The 23,492-nt window shown below is 49.4% G+C and overlaps 1 protein-coding gene across 1 annotated transcript; it reads right to left on the bottom strand.

Moving 5' to 3' along the window:
- Positions 1 to 1,919: 1,919 nt before the first annotated feature.
- CD207 (CD207 molecule) lies at positions 1,920 to 22,405 on the bottom strand. Its single transcript, XM_060247433.1, has 6 exons — positions 22,360 to 22,405; positions 19,412 to 19,537; positions 15,997 to 16,104; positions 10,104 to 10,255; positions 7,555 to 7,667; positions 1,920 to 2,200 (listed from the first exon to the last, which is right to left on the bottom strand). The coding sequence occupies exons 1-6, from the start codon at positions 22,403 to 22,405 to the stop codon at positions 2,050 to 2,052; spliced, it is 696 nt and encodes a 231-aa protein (XP_060103416.1). The 3' UTR covers positions 1,920 to 2,049.
- Between the last annotated feature and the right edge of the window lie 1,087 nt (positions 22,406 to 23,492).

The raw sequence follows: 23,492 nt of genomic DNA, 5'->3' as shown, positions 1-23,492 counted from the left end.
AGTGAAAGGACAGGTCCTCTTGTGGATCAAAAACTGGCTGAGTAATAGGAAGCAGAGAGTGAGTATAAATGGGCAGTCTTCGCAGTGGAGGACGGTAAGCAGTGGGGTGCCGCAGGGCTCAGTACTGGGTCCCATGCTCTTTAACTTGTTCATAAATGATTTAGAGTTGGGAGTGAGCAGTGAAGTGGCCAAGTTTGCGGATGACAGTAAATTGTTCAGGGTGGTGAGAACCAGAGAGGATTGTGAGGAACTCCAAAGGGATCTGTTGAGGCTGGGTGAGTGGGCGTCAACGTGGCAGATGCGGTTCAGTGTGGCCAAGTGCAAAGTAATGCACATTGGGGCCAAGAATCCCAGCTACAAATACAAGTTGATGGGGTGTGAACTGGCAGAGACTAACCATGAGAGAGATCTTGGGGTCGTGGTAGATGATTCACTGAAAATGTCAGGACAGTGTGCGTTTGCAATAAAAAAGGCCAACGCCATGCTGGGAATTATTAGGAAGGGAATTGGAAACAAATCAGCCAGCATCATAATGCCCCTGTATAAATCGATGGTGCGGTCTCATTTGGAGTACTGTGTGCAGTTCGGTCGCCGCACCTCAAAAAGGATATTATAGCATTGGAGAAAGTTCAGAAAAGGGCAACTAGAATGATTAAAGGGCTGGAACACCTTCCCTATGAAGAAAAGTTGAAACGCTTGGGACTCTTTAGCTTGGAGAAACGTCGACTGAGGGGTGACATGATAGAGGTTTACAAGATAATGCATGGGATGGAGAAAGTAGAGAAAGAAGTACTTTTCTCCCTTTCTCACAATACAAGAACTCGTGGGCATTCGATGAAATTGCTGAGCAGACAGGTTAAAACGGATAAAAGGAAGTACTTCTTCACCCAAAGGGTGATTAACATTTGGAATTCACTGCCACAGGAGGTGGTGGCGGCCACAAGCATGGCCACCTTCAAGAGGGGGTTAGATAAAAATATGGAGCACAGGTCCATCAGTGGCTATTAGCCACAGTGTGTGTGTGTGTGAGTGTGTGTGTGTGTGTGTATATATATATATATATATATATATATATATATATATATATATATATATATATATATATATTTGGCCGCTGTGTGACACAGAATGTTGGACTGGATGGGCCATTGGCCTGATCTAACATGGCTTCTCTTATGTTCTTATGATGACATCACTTCCAGATCACATGGGCAGTGACCCGAACAATGTCGCTGTACGTCAGATGGACCTCCCTCCTGCTTCTGGTGAGTCTCCCCAATCCCCCACTGGTTGCCCGGAGAGACCTGGCAGTAGTAGAAGGTGTCACCACGCCACCGCTTTTTCCGAAAGAAGGACCAGGAAGTGACAGTGACGGTCTGGGTAGAGATCCTCGAAGTTTTTTGCCATCTTCTTGGCAAGGAGCAGGGGTCACTGGGGGTGCGGGAGGAGGGAGTTATTTGTGAGCTTCCTGCGGGGCTTTTATTCTAGCAGCAACTCCTTTGCATATTAGGCCACACATCCCTGATGTATCCAATCCTCCAAGAGCTTGCAGGGCTCTTTTTACAGAGCCTGCTGTAAGCTCTTGGAGGTTTGGCTAAATCAGGGAGGTGGAGCCTAATATGCAAAGGAGTTCCTGCTACCCAAAAAAGCCCTGGTTGCAGGGGGTTGGGCCATATGACCCTGGAGGTCCCTTCCAACTCTATGATTCTAAGATTCACCAGCCAAACTTTCTGTACCCGGAATTGGTGGAAAGAAGAACAAGCCTTGCCATGGGAAGAGAAAGTACAGCTTCTGCAGAGAAAAGCCTTTCCTCTCTGCTGTTCTAAAATTTGTATAAAGTGCCAATGAGCATGTAGTTTTGTGTCAGTCCATGAATTTGACCAAAACTTTTTCTTTAAACAATTTAGCAGCTCCAGGGAAGGTTCCTTTGTGGACTGGCTAGCGTCTGTGTCCTGTCGGAAGCCTGTGGCCGATCACGTTTGAAAGCAGAATGTTGGATTAGCTGATCCAGTGGGTTCATCCAGCAAGGCAGTTGTGATTTTCTTGTGCTCAAGAGATGACCTTCTTGCAGATCCATCTTATTTTTTCCCCACAACTGAGGTCATTCCATGATTGCAACTTATTGTTCCGGATATGCACACAGTCTTCTCGCTGCTCTGGTGCTGAATTCCAGTTATCAGGTTGTTTCTGATCCCAGAAGCTGCAGAGATTTGGGAGTTGGGGGCGGGGGAGATTATATTTCTGTGACACAAACGAACAAAAGGATCCCCACCGTGGAAAGTGGAAACCCTTTGCCAGGAAATTTCTGCCTTCTTCCCATATTGGTCCTGTTATCAGGGCCGGCCCTCTCGCTAGGCAAACTAGGTGGTTGCCGAGGGCGCCGAGAGGCTGGGGACGGCAAATTGGGCTCCCTCCTTCCTTCCTTCTTCTCCCATCTTCCTCCTTCCTCCCTCCCTCTCCCATCTCCCTCCTTCCTTCCTTCTTCTCCCATCTTCCTCCCTCCCTCTCCCATCTCCCTCCTTCCTTCCTCCCTCCCTCCCCCATCTCCCTCCCTCCCTCCTCCCTCCCTCTCCCATCTCCCTCCTTCCTTCCTCCCTCCCTCCCTCTCCCATCTCCCTCCTTCCTTCCTTCCTCCCTCCCTCCCTCTCCCATCTCCCTCCCTCCCTCCTCCCTCCCTCTCCCATCTCCCTCCTTCCTTCCTCCCTCCCTCTCCCATCTCCCTCCCTCCTTCCTTCCTTCCTCCCTCCCCCCTCCCCCATCTTCCTCCTTCCTTCCTTCCTTCCTTCCTTCCTCCCTCCCTCCCTCCCTCCCTCCCTCCCTCTCCCATCTCCCTCCCTCCCTCCCTTCTTCATCCCCCCTCCCTCTCTCATCTCCCTCCTTCCTTCCTCCCTCCCTTCCTCTCCCATCTCCCTCCCTCCCTCCTTCCTTCCTCCCTCCCTCTCCCATCTCCCTCCCTCCTTCCTCCCTCCCCCATCTCCTTCCTTCCTTCCTTCCTTCCTTCCTTCCTTCCTTCCTTCCTTCCTTCCTCCATCTCCCTCGTTCCTTCCTTCCTCCATCTCCCTCGTTCCTTCCTTCTTCCCTCCCTCTCCCATCTCCTTCCCTCCTTCCTTCCTCCCTCCCTCCCCATCTTCCTTCCTTCCTTCCTTCCTTCCTTCCTTCCTTCCTTCCTTCCTTCCTTCCTTCCTTCCTCCCTCCCTCCCTCCCTCCCTCCCTCTCCCATCTCCCTCCCTCCTTCCTTCCTTCCTTCCTTCCTTCCTTCCTTCCTTCCTTCCTTCCTTCCTTCCTCCCTCCCTCTTCCATCTCCCTCCTTCCTTCCTCCCTCTCTCTCCCATCTCCCTCCCTCCTCCCTCCCTCCCCCTCCCCCATCTTCCTCCTTCCTTCCTTCCTTCCTTCCTTCCTTCCTTCCTTCCTTCCTTCCTTCCTTCCTTCCTTCCTTCCTTCCTTCCTTCCTTCCTTCCTTCCTTCCTCCCTCCCTCCCTCCCTCCCTCCCTCCCTCCCCCATCTCCCTCCTTTCTCCCTCCCTCCCTCTCCCATCTCCCTCCTCCCTCCCTCCTCCCTCCCTCTCCCATCTCCCTCCTTCCTTCCTTCCTCCCTCCCTCTCCCATCTCCCATTGGGGTGTAGGCTACCTAATCTGCCTGCCTCCCTCGCAGCCGCGCCTCCTCCTCCCTCCCTTCAGAGTTCGGACACTTCCCCCGCCGTGTCATTTTCAACGCCGGAACCGGCTCTAGCGCCGCGTTCTGGCTCTTTAAAGCCCCTCCTCCCCAGCTGAACATTCGAAGCATGGCTAAAACCGTGCCGTGGGGGCGGGGCGCGCTCACCGGCTCTCAGGAAGAGCATGCTGAAAGAGCAACCCGCACTGCTACTGACTCTTCTCTCCCATCCAGGAAGTGGGGAGGGGAGGAGTCAGTGGCAGCGGGGGGGGGGGTCGTCCTTTCAGGACGCTCTTCCTGAGAGCCAGTGAGCACGCCCCCACGGCACGGTTTTAGCCACGCTTCGAATGTTCAGCTGGGGAGGAGGGGCTTTAAAGAGCCAGAACGCGGCGCTAGAGCCGGTTCCGGCGTTGAAAATGACACGGGGGGGGGGGAGAGTCCAAAGGGAGGGAGGAGGAGGTGCGGAGGGGAGGGGGGCATGGCAGGAGGAGACGTGGGGGTGCTTGGAGGGGGTGCCAGGCAGCAAGTCTGCCTAGGGTGACATGGGGCGTCGGGTCACCCTTGCCTGCTATGGATCAGTAACTTAAAAGCCCCTGTAATGCAGTGGTTGGGGTGTAGGCTACCCAATCCCCAGGTCCCAGCAGGGGATCCCCTGATTTTACAGGCTTTCCCCGCCCCTAGCCACCTGGCCCATGGGGTGAAGCCCCTCCCCCATAGCCACCATGTAGCTCTGGATCTCCATCAGGACTTGCAAACAGGTCCATTTTTAAAATGTGTGCATGCCTTTAAATTGGAGCAGGAAGTAGTTCATGGGGAAGGGTCAGCAACAGCTCCTCCGTTTGTTTTGCTTTCGTTTCAGACAAGTGAGTGTGTGTAAAAGAGAGCAGCGCAGCCCCTGTACTTTCCAGACCTCCTTGTGGAGGGACCAGAGACACTTAAGCGTGTGCGTGAGAGAGAGAGAAAGCGGGGGGAGGGGAGGGGAGGGAACTCTGTTATTCCCTATGGAGACTTATTCTCATAGGAAATAATAGAGAATTGATCTGTGGGTATTTGGAGCTCTGGAGGGGGCTGTTCTTTGAAGTAGAGGCACCAAAGCTGCAGCATAGCATCCAGTACCTTTCCCCATCCAGTACCTTCCCCCAAGTTTCAGAAAGATTGGACTAGGAAGTCCAGGTTGGGTTGCCAAGTCCAATTTAAGAAATATCTGGGGACTTTGTAACAGGAGGGACATAAGCACTGCAGGTTTTCCAGGAGACTTTGGGGGTGGAGCCAGGAGACATTAGGGGTGGAGCCAAGATCAAGGCTGTGACAAGCATAATTGAACTCCAAAGGGAGTTCTGGCCATCACATTTAAAGGGACGCACACCTTTTCAATGCCTTCCTTCCATAGGAAATAATGAAGGATAGGGGCACCTTCGTTTAGGGCTCATAGAATTGGACCCCCTGGTCCAATCGTTTTGAAACCTGGGGGATATTTTGGGGAGAGGCACTAGATACTGTACTTAAAATTTGGTGCTTCTAACTCAAAAACCAGGCCCCCCAGAGCCCCAGATACCCGCGGATCAATTCGCCATTATTTTCTATAGGAATAAATCTCCATAGGGAATAACAGAGCTCCCAGCAGACATTTCCCTCCCCTCCCCCCGCTTTCTGACGACCCTGAAGCGAGTCTCCAAACTAAGGGACCCCCTGCCACCACCTGGGGATTGGCAACCCTAGGTCCAATTCTATGAGCCCCAAAAGAAGATGCCCCTATCCTGCATTATTTCCTGTGGAGGGAAGGGATTAAAAAGATGTGCCGTCCCTTTAAATGTGATGGCCAGAACTCCCTTTGGAGTTCAATTATGCTTGACACAGCCTTGATTTTGGCTCCGCCCCAATGTCTCCTGGCTCCACCCCCAAAGTATCCTGGCTCCACCCCAAAGTCCCCAGATATTTCTTGAATTGGACTTGGCAACCCTATTGGGGTGTCAGTCTAGGATCTGGGAGAGATGGGTTCGAATCCCCATTCTGCCATGGAAGGTCGCTGGGCCACCTTGCGTCTCTCACACACCCTTCACCTAGCCTGCCTCCCAGGGCTGTTGTGAGGATCAACTAGAGGAGTAAAAACTATAGAAGCTGCATTGTGTCCCCAGTTGGGGAGAAAAGCAGGTCATAAATGAAGTAACTAAAAATAAATAAAAAGAAAGTAAAGCTGTAAGGTTGGGTGCAATTTTGTAACAGGAGGGACGTAAGCACTGCAGGTTTTCCAGAGCTCCGTATGGGAGAGGTGCTATTTCACTTACTTATAAAAGGAGTCGGGATTGTGTGACATGTAAGATGGCACTTTTAGGAGTGATGTCATTTTTATTCAGAATTAAACAATAAACAGTTTGAGGACTGGGCTAAAAAAGGGGGGAAATGAGGACAAGAAGAAGAAGAAGAATTGCAGATTTATATCCCACCCTTCTCTCTGAATCAGAGACTCAGAGCGGCTCACAATCTCCTTTACCTTCCTCCCCCACAACAGATACCCTGTGAGGTGGGTGGGGCTTAGAGGGCTCTCACAGCAGCTGCCCTTTCAAGGACAACCTCTGCCAGAGCTCTGGCTGACCCAAGGCCATGCTAGCAGGTGCAAGTGGAGGAGTGGGGAATCCAACCCGGTTCTCCCAGATAAGAGAGCTCTGGCCGACCCAAGACCATTCCAGCAGCTGCAAGTGGAGGAGTGGGGAATCAAACCCGGTTCTCCCAGATAAGAGAGCTATGGCTGACCCAAGGCCATTCCAGCAGGTGCAAGTGGAGGAGTGGGGAATCAAACCCGGTTCTCCCAGATAAGAGAGCTCTGGCTGACCCAAGGCCATTCCAGCAGCTGCAAGTGGAGGAGTTGGGAATCAAACCTGGTTCTCCCAGCTAAGAGAGCTCTGGCTGACCCAAGACCATTCCAGCAGGTGCAAATGGAGGAGTGGGAAATCCAACCCGGTTCTCCCAGATAAGAGAGCTCTGGCTGATCCAAGGCCATTCCAGCAGGTGCAAGTGGAGGAGTCTGGAATCAAACCCGGTTCTCCCAGATAAGAGAGCTCTGGCTGACCCAAGGTCATTCCAGCAGCTGCAAGTGGAGGAGTTGGGAATCAAACCTGGTTCTCCCAGATAAGAGAGCTCTGGCTGACCCAAGGCCATTCCAGCAGGTGCAAATGCAGGAGTGGGGAATCAAACTCGGTTCTCCCAGATAAGAGAGCTCTGGCTGACCCAAGGCCATTCCAGCAGGTGCAAGTGGAGGAGTCTGGAATCAAACCTGCTTTTCCCAGATAAGAGAGCTCTGGCTGACCCAAGTCCATTCCAGCAGCTGCAAGTGGAGGGGTGGGGAATCAAACCCGGTTCTCCCAGATAAGAGAGCTCTGGCTGACCCAAGGCCATTCCAGCAGGTGCAAATGGAGGAGTGGGGAATCAAACCCGGTTCTCCCAGATAAGAGAGCTCTGGCTGACCCAAGGCCATTCCAGCAGCTGCAAGTGGAGGAGTGGGGAATCAAACCCGGTTCTCCCAGATAAGAGTCCGCAGACTTAACGACTACACCAAAGTAGACAAGTATAACTTTCAGGCTACAGCAGCAGCATCCACTTCCTATGATCCCTTAGGGGTGAGGGATCCCTTGACACCAGCTCCTGTTTTCCAGTGGGAGAAAATGATAATGCCATCATTTCTGCAGAAAACACCAGTCCTCTCTAGGAATCACTGGAAATGCTATGGTTTTACCACAGAGTTTCCTGGAGACTCCTAGAGAGGCATGATAACACTTCCGGTTTCCCCCCAAGAGTGATGTCAAGCTGTTGATGATGTCCCCTCCTGTTCCTTCCCCCTCTGTCTCCTACTGGTTATCATGCCATGCCATAGTGATAACGCCTCCGCCTTTTTCAAATTTTTCCTACCTCACTTGGTGGTTGAAGGTGCTGCCATCTGTCCAAGTCCAGTTGCCTTCTTCCTGTCGATCAGTGAGTCCAATCCAAAAGAAATTCCCTTTGCTCTCCCTGACAAGAAACTTCTGCAATACATAAATAGCATTATTTAAATATGTAAAAAAGTGCAAGCTATCGTGTACATCACACACAATCAGAAGAAGAAGAAGAGATTGGATTTATATCCCACCCTATACTCTGAATCTCAGAGTGGTCACACTCTCCTTTACCTTCCCCCCTCTCTGCACAAGAGAAACCCTGTGAGGTGGGTGGGGCTGAGAGAGCTCTCCCAAAAGCTGCCCTTTCAAAGACAACTCCTACAAGAGTTATGGCTGACCCAAGGCCATTCCAGCAGATGCAAGTGAAGGAGTGGGGAATCCAACCCGGTTCTTCCAGATAAGACAGCTCTGGCTGACCCAAGGCCATTCCAGCAGGTGCAAGTGGACGAGTGGGGAATCCAACCCGGTTCTCCCAGATAAGAGAGCTCTGGCTGACCCAAGGCCATTCCAGCAAGTCCAAGTGGAGGAGTGGGGGAATCCAACCCGGTTCTCCCAGATAAGAGAGCTCTGGCTGACCCAAGGCCATTCCAGCAGGTGCAAGTGGAGGAGTGGGGAATCCAACCCGGTTCTCCCAGATAAGAGAGCTCTGGCTGACCCAAGGCCATTCCAGCAGCTGCAAGTGGAAGAGTGGGGAATCCAACCCGGTTCTCCCAGATAAGAGAGCTCTGGCTGACCCAAGGCCATTCCAGCAGCTGCAAGTGGAGGAGTGGGGAATCCAACCCGGTTCTCCCAGATAAGAGAGCTCTGGCTGACCCAAGGCCATTCCAGCAGCTGCAAGTGGAGGAGTGGGGAATCCAACCTGGTTCTCCCAGATAAGAGAGCTCTGGCTGACCCAAGGCCATTCCAGCAGCTGCAAATGGAGGAGTGGGAAATCAAACCCAGTTCTCCCAAATAAGAGTCCACGCACTTCACCACTACAGCAAACTGGCTCTCAGTTGTAATAAGTATTGTTTGCAGGGCTTTTCTTGTAGCACGAACTCCTTTGCATATTAGGCCACACATACCCCTGATGTAGACAATCCTCTAAGAGCTTAAAGGGCTCTTAGTACAGGGCCTACTGTAAGCTCCAGGAGGATTGGCTACATCAGGGTTGTGTGGCCTAATATTCAAAGGAGTTCCTGCTACAAAAAAGCCCTGCAAACAATACTTATTACAAAAGTAATAAACGTCATGCACAAATATCTAAATTATATTTTTAATCCCTAAAAGCCAATACTGCATCACCAGGTTGTTATTAACTCTGGACTATCTGAAGCAGGGTGAGGAGTCCCATGGTGCAGAGTGGTAAAGCTGCAGTACTACAGCCTGAGCTCTCGCTCACGACCTGAGTTCAATCCCCGGCGGAAGCTGGGTTTTCAGGTAGCCGGCTCGAGGTTGACTCAGCCTTCCATCCTTCCGAGGTCGGTCAAAGGAGTCCCCAGCTTGCTGTGGGGGAAGTGTAAAAGACTGGGGAAGGCAATGGCAAACCACCCCGTAAAAAAGTCTGCTGTGAAAACGTTGTGAAAGCAACGTCACCCCAGAGTCGATTGGTGCTTGCACAGGGGACCTTTCCTTTCCTAAGCCCAACGAAATTTTATTCAAAGTATGAGCTTTTGTGTGCACATGGAATCTGAAGGTGTGTACATGTACGCCTGCTAAGTCTCTCCGGCACGCCTGCAGCAAAACAAAGCAAAAGAACGGTGGCAGCGCAATATATGAAATACAAAAATACAAAATATTGTGCACAAACAAACACTCTTAACTGGTGTATATAAAGTTCTATTATAATGAAATGAACAGCCTACAACAGTGGGCATACATTCATACAGTATAAATAGAAAACAACAGTCTCAAAACAATATACCAAGGAGGACCCCACACAGTCACTGAGTTTTCCAAAATGAGTACAAAGACTCAAAAATAATGTTCCACAGGAGTCCCTCCGTTGTTTGTTGACTTCTGAAGGACAAATTTTAGCCTTCACGCAAACCCCGGATTTGATTGCGTTCCGCTGCTCCTGCAGCTTCCTCGTAAGTCAACTGAAAACTCCAGCCAAGTTCTTTCTCAAACGCCCATTTTGGCCGCAAATTAAGATACCAAAATGGGCGTTTGAGAAAGAACTTGGCTGGAGTTTTCAGTTGACTTACGAGGAAGCTGCAGGAGCAGCGGAACGCAATCAAATCCGGGGTTTGCGTGAAGGCTAGAATTTGTCCTTCAGAAGTCAACAAACAACGGAGGGACTCCTGTGGAACATTATTTTTGAGTCTTTGTACTCATTTTGGAAAACTCAGTGACTGTGTGGGGTCCTCCTTGGTATATTGTTTTGAGACTGTTGTTTTCTATTTATACTGTATGAATGTATGCCCACTGTTGTAGGCTGTTCATTTCATTATAATAGAACTTTATATACACCAGTTAAGAGTGTTTGTTTGTGCACAATATTTTGTATTTTTGCAGCAAAACAAAGGCTTTTGGAAGGCTCACCATCTCTTCCCTGGAGGTGACAGAGGTGAGGTGCACCCCATGGGATATGCAGGCCTGTTCAGCTTCCAGCCAGGGCTTAGACTCTTGGGAAAAGAAGTAGAAACTCCCGTTGTAAAACCTCCAGCCGGCAGACACCAATCCCAGAAGATTCCCTGGGAGAACAAGAGAGAATCCAGACTCACAAAGTGAAGAAGATGACAATGAAAGGGGTGAAAGGACTGAAGAACTACCGAAGAAAGGCTACGGGAACTGGGGCTTGTTTTGCTCAGGAGAGAAGAAGGGGGCACCTTCTTTTGGGGCTCGCAGAATTGGATCCCCTGGTCCAATCTTTTTGAAACTTGGAGGGTGTTTTGAGGAGAGGCGTCAGATGCTATGCTGAAAATTTGGTGCTTCTAGGTAAAAAACCAGGCCCCCTCCAGCCCCACTGATCAATTCTCCATTATACTCTGGGGGAACCAATCTCCATAGGATACAATGCAATGCCCAGAAGACATTTCCCTCCCCCCCGCCTCCACTTTCTGATAACACTGAAGCAGGGAGAGGGCCTTCAAACCAGGGGATCCCCTGCCCCCAACTGGAGATTGGCAACCTTAGGAGGCAACATCAATGGAAGGTCTCAGCCTCTCTGCCCTATTGTGGGCCTTCCAGAAGAACTGGTTGGTCTCTGTGTGAGACAGGAAGCTGGACTAGATGGACCCTCACTGGTCTGACCCAGCAGGGCTCTTCTGATGTTCTTCCCAGGGGAAGGCCTCAGCCTCTCTGCCCTATTGTTGGCCTTCCAGAAGAACTGGTTGGCCTCTTTGTGAGACAGGAGGCTGGACTAGATGGACCCTCCCTGGTCTGATCCAGCAGGGCTCTTCTGATGTTCTTATGAAGGCCTCAGCCTCTCTGCCCTGTTGTTGGCCCTCCAGAGGAACTGGTTGGCCAGTGTCTGAGATAGCAAGCTGGACTAAATGGACTCTCACTGGTCTGATCCACCAGGGCTCTTCTGATGTTCTTCTCAGGGGAAGGCCTCAGCCTCTCTGCCCTATTGTTGGCCTTCCAGAAGAACTGGTTGGCCTCTGTGTGAGACAGGGCGCTGGATAAGATGGACCACTGGTCTGATCCAGCAGGGCTCTTCTGACGGTCTTATGAAGGCCTCAGCCTTTCAGCTCTGTTCTTGGCTTCTCTTATGTTCTTAGGCCCCACCTGGAGGCTGGCAACCCTATCTCAAATGTTTTTAGAAAGTAGGTGAGGTCAGGTGGGCCTTTTGAAAGCATTCTGATTGGCCACTTGTTGAAATAATTAAGGCCAGGTCTGACTCACTCAGGAGGGCCCCAAGGGGAAAGGGGATGAAATTGCTGAGCAGACAGGTTAAAACGGATAAAAGGAAGTCCTTCTTCACCCAAAGGGTGATTAACATGTGGAATTCACTGCCATAGGAGGTGGTGGCGGCCACAAGCATAGCCAGCTTCAAGAGGGGATTGGATAAAAATATGGAACAGAGGTCCATCAGTGGCTATTAGCCACAGTGTATGTGTGTATATAAATTTTTTTGCCACTGTGTGACACAGAGTGTTGGACTTGATGGGCCACTGGCCTGATCCAACATGGCTTCTCTTATGTACTTATGTGACACAGAGTGTTGGACTGGAGGGGCCATTGGTCTGATCCAACATGGCTTCTCTTATGTTCTTATGTGACACAGAGTGTTGGACTGGATGGGCCATTGGCCTGATCCAACATGGCTTCTCTTACGTTCTTATGTGACACAGTGTTGGACTGGATGGGCCATTGGCCTGATTCAACATGGCTTCTCTTATGTGACACAGAGTGTTGGACTGGATGGGCCGTTGGCCTGATCCAACATGGCTTCTCTTATGTTCTTATGTCACTGCTTGTGTTATTCATATTATTCCTATGTATTGGAACTCTTGTATGTTGTTTTATATATATTGCTTATCTGCACACGTAGGGTTTTAAGCTAAGGACAGGGAATGTAGTTAATTAAGACAGACTAAAGAACACAGTAAGAGGAGGCTGTTGCTTAACTCTAGTCTAAGGGGGGGGAAATACAGAATAGCATAACAGGAAGCATCTTGCGTAGAGAGAGGCTAGAAACCATTAGGTGAAAATAGATAAGAAGAAGAAGAAGAAGATATTGGATTTATATCCCGCCCTCCACTCCGAAGAGTCTCAGAGCGGCTCACAATCTCCTTTCCCTTCCTCCCCCACAACAGACACCCTGTGAGGTGGGTGGGGCTGGAGAGGGCTCTCACAGCAGCTGCCCTTTCAAGGACAACCTCTGCCAGAGCTATGGCTGACCCAAGGCCATTCCAGCAGGTGCAAGTGGAGGAGTGGGGAATCAAACCCGGTTCTCCCAGATAAGAGTCTGCACACTTAACCACTACACCAAACTGGCTCTCCTAAGGGGAAGTACAGGATGCTAAAGGAGGGAGTGCTGGGATGGGACGCTTTAGGATGCCTTTGAGCATGCGTATCTAATTACTAGGCAGATTGTGAGGAGGCCTACCAATTAATGAGGGCCACGAGGGGAGAACCACAGAGTTAGAAGCTTAGGCGCAGGCGCTTCACATAGTAATAGAGATAAGGAACTGAAGTAATACTCATATGTGTACAATGCTTCCATATAAGGGGAAAAGTGTTGCCTTGCGGCCGTGGTTGGCTTAGATTGTATGCCCTGCGCCGATGACCAGCATGGTCACAGGGACAGAGAGGGCTGAGCGTCGGGAAGTTTTTAAAAGGCAATAGCTTGGGCGGAAACGGTAGAGAGATTGCCTCCAGCCGTGACGCCTCTCTCTCCACTGCTGCAGAGTGAAATGAACTCCTTTTGGCTTTGAGCAAAGTGTCTCTGCCTGGTAAATTGTTTGGGGTTCAGGGCTGAGGCCCAAAACCGGTTAACACACCGGAGGTTTGATTGGCTGTCCAGATTTTTTTAAAAAAAACATTGCTTTGGCAGCTACCGCCATAGCATGAGGACCTTCAATCACTTACTGAAGGCAAGTTGGGGTGTAACAGGGAAATAACGAGGCGCACACTTACTGATTGAAAACGAGGTATTTTACTATTTGGCACCAATAGCAAGGTTCATTTGAGCAGCAAGGCCCCCCAAAATAATGAACCCCGCACACTTCTCAAACCATCCGTTTTAAGCAAAAAGCATGCCTGCATGCTGGCCCTCACAGATTCAACCTCCCCCCTCCCCTTTCTCCCTGGTAGTTTTCCAGTGTGTCTGCTTATCGTATTCAGCAAGGAGTTTCCTGCTATCAATACACGTTTGTGACTCACACCCATTTGGGCTGCCTGGTTTTAACAGTTACAGCTGCTTCAAATGTTGCATCAGACATTCTCTTCTGAAGGCACAAAACCATATTTTCATGTATTATTATATAGAGTTATTCATTAATTATCCAGAGGTCTCCCCTTCAGGGGCAGCCATTTTGTGGCTGACCCCGTCTCCGTCTCCTGACCCCATTTTGTATGCACCGTGCTACATCACAATTCCTAATGTGCCTACAAGCTTGAAAAAGTTGAGGGCCCCTGGCATAAATAATAAGTGCCACAGGATCATCTGGTTGGGTGAAAGGACAGATGCAAAGAATGAGCCTGTGCCTTGTATGGAATTGACAGGAAGGATTGGTTCCACTTTCATTGAATCAGAGACTCAGAGTTGGAAGGGACCTCCAGGGTCATCTAGTCCAACCCCCTGCACAATGCAGGAAACTCACAAACACCTCCCCCTCAATTCACAGGATCAGCATTGCTGTCAGATGGCCATTTGGCCTCTGTTTCAAAACCTCCAAGGAAGGAGAGCCCACCACCTCCCGAGGAAGCCTGTTCCACTGAGGAACCGCTCTAACAGTCAGGAAGTTCTTCCTAACATTGAGCCAGAAACTCTTCTGATTTAATTTCAACCTGTTGGTTCTGGTCCTACCTTCTGGGGCCACAGAAAACAATTCCACACCATCCTCTATATGACAGTCCTTCGAGTACTTGATGGTGATCATATCACCTCACAGCCGCCTCCTCTCCACAAATCTTGTCAAAACATATCACACCGGTTTTATGTGGACTGGCTTCATGTGAATAGACTTTTCTTCTCACACGTTGGAGAACTGACTTGTGAAATATTTACTTTAAGGATTCTGTAAAATTCTTCGGGGCACCTTTAAGAAATGCCAGTGTGAGCAAATCTTGTAAGAGTCTTCCTGTGGACTCCCTTGTATGTTTATTGGGTCTGTGATTTAGGAGTCCTTATTGTGGATGTTTTGTGAAATACTGTGGACTTTTTAAATAGCCTTTTGTGAAAAATTTTCACGCTAAGTAGTAAGCAGTATTTCCCAGCATATTTTTTTTTAATTCTACTTCCACGCAGGAAATTCCCCCCTTTTTTCTCCTAAGGAAGCTCACTTGGCAACTTTCAGCCTAACCTCCCTCATGGGATTGTTGTGAGGATAAAATGGAGACGAGTAGAATGATTTTAAATCACACCTTAAAGACTCTTGGGGCGTTTTCGCACTTACCTTACGCCGGAGCGACGTCCCTCTTCACCGCGCAGCGTCTGCGCAGATTTCGCACTAATTGTTCCGCAAAACAGGGCCTTTTCTACAATGGCCCCTATGTGGTGGAACCAGCTACCGGAGGAGGTGAGGGCCCTGCGGGATCTTACTCAGTTCCGCAGGGCCTGTAAGACGACCCTCTTCCGGTTAGCCTACGCCTGACTGGACAAATGTAGCTCTCTAGATATCTGTGATACTGTATAGTTAATATTAATTTTAGGTTTTTAGGTTTTTAAATGTCGATTTTAAATGTAACTAATTTATTCCGATTTTACTGTTTTATTGTTTGTTGTAAGCCGCCCTGAGCCACCCGTGGGAAGGGCGGGATATAAATCCCGGAATAAATAAATAAAACCCGGAAGAGCCACAAAGTCCCGCGGCTTTTGCATCACAAATGTAAACTGCCAAAACCCAGTTTACATTTGCAACGCAAAAGCCGCGGGACTTCGCGGGTCTTCTGGGTTTTGCAGAGCAATTAGTGCGAAATCCGCGCAGATGCTGCGCAATGAAGAGGGACGTCGCTCCGGCGTAAGGTAAGTGCGAAAACACCCTTGCTCTTTTCTACTGATACATAACGGCAGTGTGGGGCACCGAACTCAGGAGCCTTCCGCTGTCCAAACTGCAGGGTTACCTCATTAAACTATTCTAACTTGAAGGGTAACTTGAAGGATAACCCTGAAAGATAAAACAAATCCAAAAGATAAGAAGAAAAACCTTAATGCCTTGGAGGACACTGCCCTGACCGGAAGTCCTGTTTCGCTCAGTCTGCATCTCTGCCCGCCTTCCGGTGATCTACGAGCACGGGAGGAAGCTGCTGTCAAGTAAATGAGATCCATCTGGATCCCACCTAGTTCGTTGACCTGTGCCCTGTCATTTTCCCCGACATTGTTTGCCAGTCTGAGGGCTGCCAAGTCACTCCGCTGCAGTGGGGTACTAGTTCCTTGCATGCGCCTTGCACGTGTGTTGTGATGACTTCACCTGGAAGTGACATCATTGCTCCAGGGACATCACGCTAGGGATGCTCTAGGACTCATGATTAAATTCTTAGGTACCATAGAGTCTGACCGTGATTCCTAGAGCGTCACGCCGGAAATGCTCTAGGATTCGTGACAAGACTCTATGGTACCACAGAGTCTTTAGCGTCAGTCCTAGAGTGTCCTCAGCGTGATGCCCCCGGTGTGATGATGTCACATCTTGTCGGGGACGGTGCGTGCCGACGGGGCTCTTTGCAGCTGAGGATCCCCTCAGTGGCTTGCTCCCTGCAGGCGGGTTGGGGCTCCCCAGGGCGGGAGCTTAGCAGTCGTAGCCAGTCCAGTTTGTCATTTCCCACTTACTCTTGGATTTCTCCAGCGAGGCATAGGAGACGTTGCAGAGATGAAGGCTGATGCTGTACTGCTGAGCGAGTCCTTCGAGTTCCTGCAGCTTCCTGTCTTTCTGGAAAACTGAACAAGTGCAAGATTAGCCTCCAAAAAAATACCAGCAGGGCAGGTGAAGCTTGCAGTTTATGCAAAAGGAAGAAACCAAGCAGCCTAATTCCTTTTCTTTCTTCATCTTCTTTTTTTTTTTTTGGATTTTAAAGTTTTATTGCATTATTATTGAATTATTGAATTGAGGCAGCCTAATTTCTTAATCCCACACTCCCAAGATCACAGGCCTTTATTCTGTGCATCAGGAATGACCACCTTGGCCTCATAGTTGGCTTTTCTGATTCAAGAAATAGCTGGGGACTTTGGGGGCGGAGCCAGAACTTTGGAGGTGGAGCCAGGAGCAAGGGTGTGGCAAGCCCTGAGCCCCAGATACTAGCGGATCAAGTCAGTATTATACCTATGGCAGGGTTTCCCAAACTTTTCTTTCCCGTGGCCCGGCTATTTTTACACTTCTCCTTCGTGGCACATTAAAATTTGGGGGTGGAGCCAGGAGACTTTGCGAGTGGGGCCGGAATGATGTCATTTCCTGTGGTGTCATTTCCAGGTCAAGGGCCAAGTGATGTCACTTCCGGAGCACACTGAACCAAAACTCCGCCAAAACCAAAACTCCACCTTTTCCTGTGATGTCACTTCCAGGGCACTCCCCCAAACCTGCCTCTTTTTCTGAAGTAACTTCATTTTCAGGAAAATCTCTCTGAACCTCATGCTGAGCCAAAATGGGGGTGGAAAGTGGGTGGTCTGCAGCTTTTTTCATACATTCCCAGGGTCCTCTCTTCCCACCCTCACACCTGCATGCACCTATCTTTTTGTGTGTTCTTCTCCACCTTGCAAGCACTCCTAATGCCCGTGTTCAGTTGCCTGCAGCACCTACACACCCCTTCCTCAACAGCAATTATTCCTAATCACCATCAAATCGCTTAGAATCCTTGTTAATTTGTCCATTTCACTCCATGTCATAACTTTTACAATCCAATCCCATTTCTCTGGTATTTTTTCTTGCTTCCACAACTGCGCATATAATGTCCTAGCAGCTGAAAGCAAGTACCAAATTATAGTTCTACCTTCTTTTGGAAATTTTTCCATTTGTAATCCCAACAGAAAAGTCTCTGCAACTTTCTTAAATTCATATCCCAAGATCCTAGAAATTTCTTGTTGAATGATCTGCCAATACTTTTTTGCTCTTTCACAAGTCTACCACATATGGTAGAAAGAACCTTCATGTTTTTTACATTTCCAACATCTGTCTGGCATCTTATTATTCATCTTTGCCAATTTCTTAGGAGTCATATACCATCTATACATCATTTTAAAACAGTTCCCTTTAATACTATGACACATCGAAAGCTTCATAGAGTTCTTCCACAAATATTCCCAAGTTTCCATCTGTATTTCTTTATTTACATTAATTGCCCACTTAATCATTTGAGATTTCACTACTTCATCTTCCGTAGATTTAATAGGTGGCAAAGAAAAATTTCAGAGTTTGTGTGAGCGAGGAAGAAACCAAGAATTAAAATGAAAATTTTAACAGATGCAAAAGAGAGAGGCGGATTTCAATTACCAGACTTAAATTTATATCATGAAGCAGTTTGCTTAGTATGGATAAAAGAATGGATAATGTTGTTAAACAAAAAACTCTTAGCGTTGGAAGGTCATGGAAATAAATTTGGCTGGCACGCTTATACGTATTATGGGAAAACAAAGATAGACGGCTTTTTCTCTCACCATTATATAAGAAACAGCTTGCTAAATATATGGATGAAATATAAGAAATATGGAGATGAGAGAAAACCGTTATGGATAGTGCCAGCCGAAGTGATAAAAATAACAGCTGAGACGGGTGAAGAAAAGTGGTTGTCATATAATCAACTATTAAAAATACAAAGTGGCAAAATCGAATTGAAAACTGCTGAAGAGCTGAATAATAAATATGATTGATTTCAAATGCAACAAATAAAGAGCTTGGTGGAGAATGACATTAAAACTGAAGGAATAAGAAAAGAGCAAACAGAAATGGAAAAAGTTCTGCTTGGAGACAACGAAAAATTAATTTCAAAATTATATAAATTACTTTTTTTGCCATCTATTAAATTGTTTACTATCTTTCACAATCGGAATAGTTTGAAACAAATACATTATTCTTGGTAGAATATTCATTTTAATTGCGGCTATTCAACCCAACAGTGACAAATTAATTGCCATCAGGAATGCCAGCACTGTGTACCACCCACACTGGGCCCTGGCAACTGCTCTACCTCAAAATATGCTGACAAATTTAGCTGCTATTACTGGAACCCTTCCTCAAGCTACAACCAAGCTTGCTTGGTTTCAAGAAGATCTTATGACAGCTATTTTTCATACTTTTCCTTGACTGAAACACTGGGAAATTGATGTGAAAGGTCATGCTTTGCTGGGGGCGCGGCTAGCTTTGGCTTTTCTTGTGACCCGGTAGTGAGGCTTCTGTGACCCGGTACCGGGTCCCAACCTTGCAAATGGGAAACAGTGCCCTATGGGAATCGTTCTTCATAGGGTATAATGGAGTGCCCAGCAGACATTTCCTCCCCCCCACACTTTCTGATGACCCTGCAGCGGGGGGAGGGCCTCCAAACTAGGGGATCCCCTGCCCCCACCTGGGGATTGGCAACCCTACCCCATACTGCTTCAGTTTGTCCCCCGATCCCGGCATGCATTTTTGCGCCTGTCATTTTTAACGTCGTCGTTGTTTCCAGCCTCAGGCGTATTTCTATTTCTTTTGGATGACTTTTAGCCTGATCTTCTATGGAAACCCAATTGGGAGTCACCTTCTTCCTCACTTAGGTCGCTTTTCGTGGTCCTACCTGCTCTCTCCCGCCTTCAGCCCACTTTACAATGACTGGACTGTTGTCGTCGCCGAGCATCTCCTCCCCACAGCCTGAAGAAAAGTGGTTTCATTTTTGGTTTCTTAAGGTACTAAAGTATCCATGTACTGATAGCCTGCTGTGATGATCATCTTGTGGTCTGGGGGTTCCCGGGTTGAATCCTGCAGTGTGGGGCCCTTGAAGCCACTGCAGGAAGTTCCATCCAACAAAGATCGCAGGAGGAAGCAGGGAGTTTTCTGAGCTGGACTGCACAGGAACGCCATTCCGGCTTGCTTAGTGCCAAGGGGTGTGTCCTAATATGCAGGTGAGTGCCTACTGGGCTTTTGCTACAAAAAAGCCCTGTGTGAAACAATGGTGATGTTAGGGGGTGTGGTCTAATATGCAAATGAGCACCAGGGACAGGCTGGAAACCAACCAGACTTACATAGGGACAAACGCATATTCACCGGTGGAACTTTACTTACACAGGACGGTCACTGCAATGAGCAAAACAGCCAGGAGTAAAACCAGCATGGCTAAGAGGGTGAAGATGGAGGTTGCTCTCTTGGAAGGAGGAGGAGGAGAAAGAGCTGCTTCCTTTAAAGTTATTCCTTGAAGCAAAAGAGGAGAAAGAGCATCAGATTCCATGTTGTCGAAGGCTTTCACGGGAGTTCATTTGTAGTTCATTTCTGGGCTGTGTGGCTGTGGTCTTGGCATTGTGAGACCTGATGTTTTGCCAGCAACTGCGACTCGCATCCTCAGAGGTGTAACCCAGAAAACTGGAGTTCTCTCTGTGTCAAATTGAGAAGAAGTTGGTAGGCAGGTAATTCATATCTACTCAGGTAGGTGGGGAAGGGCTGCGTCATTATCTTGTGGGAGCTTCCTGGATTGTGACTCCTCCATTAGCATGTTGCAGTCCAGGAAGCTCCCACAAGATAATGACTCAGCTCTACCCCACCTGCCTGAGTAGATATAAATCACCTGCCTACCATCTTCTCACTTTGACCCAGAGAGAACTCCAGTTTTCTGGGTTACACCTCTGAGGATGCCAGTCACAGTTGCTGGTGAAACGTCAGGCCTCACAATGCCAAGACCATGGCCACAAAGCCCGGAAAATCTACAGCAACAAAAAGCATCAGACTTCCCCCCCACCTTTTCTGGGGTTCCAGAGACGATCACAGCTAGGGGTTACCAACCTCCAGGTAGGGTATGTTGCGGGAGAGGAAGATAAAGGAGATTATGAGTTGCTCTGAGATTCGGAGTGGAGGGCGGGATATAAATCCAATACTGAGAGCCAGTTTGGTGTAGTGGTTAAGCATGCGGACTCTTATCTGGGAGAACCGGGTTTAATTCCCCACTCCTCCACTTGCACCTGCTGGAATGGCCTTGGGTCAGCCAGAGCTCTCTTATCTGGGAGAACCGGGTTGGATTCCCCACTCCTCCACTTGCAGCTGCTGGAATGGCCTTGGGTCAGCCAGAGCTCTCTTATCTGGGAGAACCGGGTTGGATTCCCCACTCCTCCACTTGCAACTCCTGGAATGGCCTTGGGTCAGCCAGAGCTCTCTTATCTGGGAGAACCGGGTTGGATTCCCCACTCCTCCACTTGCAGCTGCTGGAATGGCCTTGGGTCAGCCAGAGCTCTCTTATCTGGGAGAACCGGGTTGGATTCCCCACTCCTCCACTTGCAACTCCTGGAATGGCCTTGGGTCAGCCAGAGCTCTCTTATCTGGGAGAACCGGGTTGGATTCCCCACTCCTCCACTTGCAACTCCTGGAATGGCCTTGGGTCAGCCAGAGCTCTCTTATCTGGGAGAACCGGGTTTAATTCCCCACTCCTCCACTTGCACCTGCTGGAATGGCCTTGGGTCAGCCAGAGCTCTCTTATCTGGGAGAACCGGGTTGGATTCCCCACTCCTCCACTTGCAGCTGCTGGAATGGCCTTGGGTCAGCCAGAGCTCTCTTATCTGGGAGAACCGGGTTGGATTCCCCACTCCTCCACTTGCAACTCCTGGAATGGCCTTGGGTCAGCCAGAGCTCTCTTATCTGGGAGAACCGGGTTGGATTCCCCACTCCTCCACTTGCAGCTGCTGGAATGGCCTTGGGTCAGCCAGAGCTCTCTTATCTGGGAGAACCGGGATTGATTCCCCACTCCTCCACTTGCAGCTGCTGGAATGGCCTTGGGTCAGCCAGAGCTCTCTGTGACTGCTCTGAGATTCTGGGAATAGGATGGGATATAAATCCAATTTCTTCTTCTTCTCTGGCTTCCTCTCACTAATAATTCCTCACTGCGATGGAATCCCGCAGAGGGTTGCTTGTGCAAGAAGCATTCTTTGGAGCACGGCAGACGCCTCCGAAATTTCGTGCCACTGCTCAGTGCATCCTTCCTCGCATTCGGAGACAAGTGTCCCTCTGGACCCAAGTTCTCAAAATCTTGGAATGAGCAGTGTTGTTGCCATTTCTCTCACTCTTCACTGTGTGTGTGTTTGTGTGCACACCCTGTAGCAGCGCACTGGCTTTTTGGCAAAGTGGCACCCTAACAAAGGGAAGGGGAAGAGCCGCTGTCTGTTAAGGCTATTCCAGCAGCCCCAAGTGGAGGAGTGGAGAATCAAACCCGGTTCTCCCAGATAAGAGAGCTCTGGCTGACCCAAGGCCATTCCAGCAGCTGCAAGTGGAGGACTGGGGAATCCAACCCGGTTCTCCCAGATAAGAGAGCTCTGGCTGACCCAAGGCCATTCCAGCAGCTGCAAGTGGAAGAGTGGGGAATCCAACCCGGTTCTCCCAGATAAGAGAGCTCTGGCTGACCCAAGGCCATTCCAGCAGCTGCAAGTGGAGGAGGGGGGAATCCAACCCGGTTCTCCCAGATAAGAGAGCTCTGGCTGACCCCAGGCCATTCCAGCAGCTGCAAGTGGAGGAGTGGGGAATCAAACCCGGTTCTCCCAGATAAGAGAGCTATGGCTGACCCAAGGCCATTCCAGCAGCTGCAAGTGGAGGACTGGGGAATCCAACCCGGTTCTCCCAGATAAGAGAGCTCTGGCTGACCCAAGGCCATTCCAGCAGCTGCAAGTGGAGGAGTGGGGAATCCAACCCGGTTCTCCCAGATAAGAGAGCTCTGGCTGACCCAAGGCCATTCCAGCAGCCCCAAGTGGAGGAGTGGAGAATCAAACCCGGTTCTCCCAGATAAGAGTCCACACACTGAACCACCATACCAGGGGTGGCCAGTGGTAGCTCTCCAGATGTTTTTTGCCTACAACTCCCATCAGCCGCAGCCAGCATGGCCAATGGCTGGGGCTGATTGGAATTGTAGGCAAAAAACATCTGGAGAGCTACCGTTGGCCACCCCTGCACTACACCAAACTGACTCTCAGTTAATGAACAAATGCATTACATAAATAACAAAGGTTTGGGGCTATCACCCCTAAGACATGTGCTCTTACCCTCGAGTTGAGCCCTCTGCAGATTCTCATAGACGCTCTCAGCCATTCTTCACCTTGGGCTGCTGTTTCTGTCTCTCCCTCCCAGAGGCCTGTGAAAGCTACTGAAAATCTGAAGTGGGAAGTGACACCTTCACGCAATCGCACTGTGGGGGCATTGTGTCTAAAAGAGCAAGAGGCCCACAGCTGTTGAGTTTTGTGGTTAAGAACATCCTGACCATACATCTCTATTGCCTGCTTGTGGGACTTTGCTGAAGCTCGTGCCCAGCTGTACTGTGATGCAGACTGGATTCTGAACGTCCATGAAGATTTCTCCAGGCCATATTAAAAAAACTATAGGCCTAGAAGAATGTGCTGAGAAAAATTGGACCTGAACTGGGACCTGAACTTCCCAGCAGACATTTCCCTCCCCTCCCCCCACTTTCTGACGACCCTGAAACGGGGGGAGGGCCTCCAAACCGGGGGATCCCCTGCCCCCACCTGGGGATTGGCAACCCTAATCCTTAGGGAGGTTCTCAGCCTCCCACTGGGGGTGGGGTTTCCCCAACCCACTGGCAAAGAACTCCATTGTGTCCAACGTGTCTGGCATGATGATGTCACCCAGAAATGACATCATCGCCCCACGCGTGCCATGTGGGGACGCTCCAGCACTTTGAGTAAAAAAAACCCCTCCATAGTGCCATAGAGTTTTCACTCAAATTGCTAGAGTGTCCCCTGTGTGATGTGCCCTATGGACATATGAAGCTGCCTTCTACTGAATCAGACCCTCTTGGGTCCATCCAAGTCAGTATTGTCTTCTCAGACTGGCAGCGGCTCTCCAGGGTCTCAAGCTGAGGTTTTTCACACCTATTTACCTGGACCCTTTTCAGCTGGAGATGCCGGGGATTGAACCTGGGACCTTCTGCTTACCAAGCAGGTGCTCTACCACTGAGCCACCGTCCCTCCCCTTTAGACACTATCCAAGGTCTAAGCTGAGTTTTTTCACACCTATTTGCCTGGACCCTTTTTAGTTGGAGATGTCAGGATTGAACCTGGGACCTTCTGCTTACCAAGCAGATGCTCTGCCACTGAGCCACCGTCCCTCCCCTTTAGTGACTCTCCAAGGTCTAAGCTGAGGTTTTTCACACCTATTTGCC

This window comes from Heteronotia binoei, chromosome 9 (genome assembly GCF_032191835.1).
Source record: "Heteronotia binoei isolate CCM8104 ecotype False Entrance Well chromosome 9, APGP_CSIRO_Hbin_v1, whole genome shotgun sequence".
NCBI lineage: Eukaryota > Metazoa > Chordata > Lepidosauria > Squamata > Gekkonidae > Heteronotia > Heteronotia binoei.
Note: the sequence above shows the minus strand (reverse complement) of the source record. Positions and strands in the feature narration are given on the sequence as shown.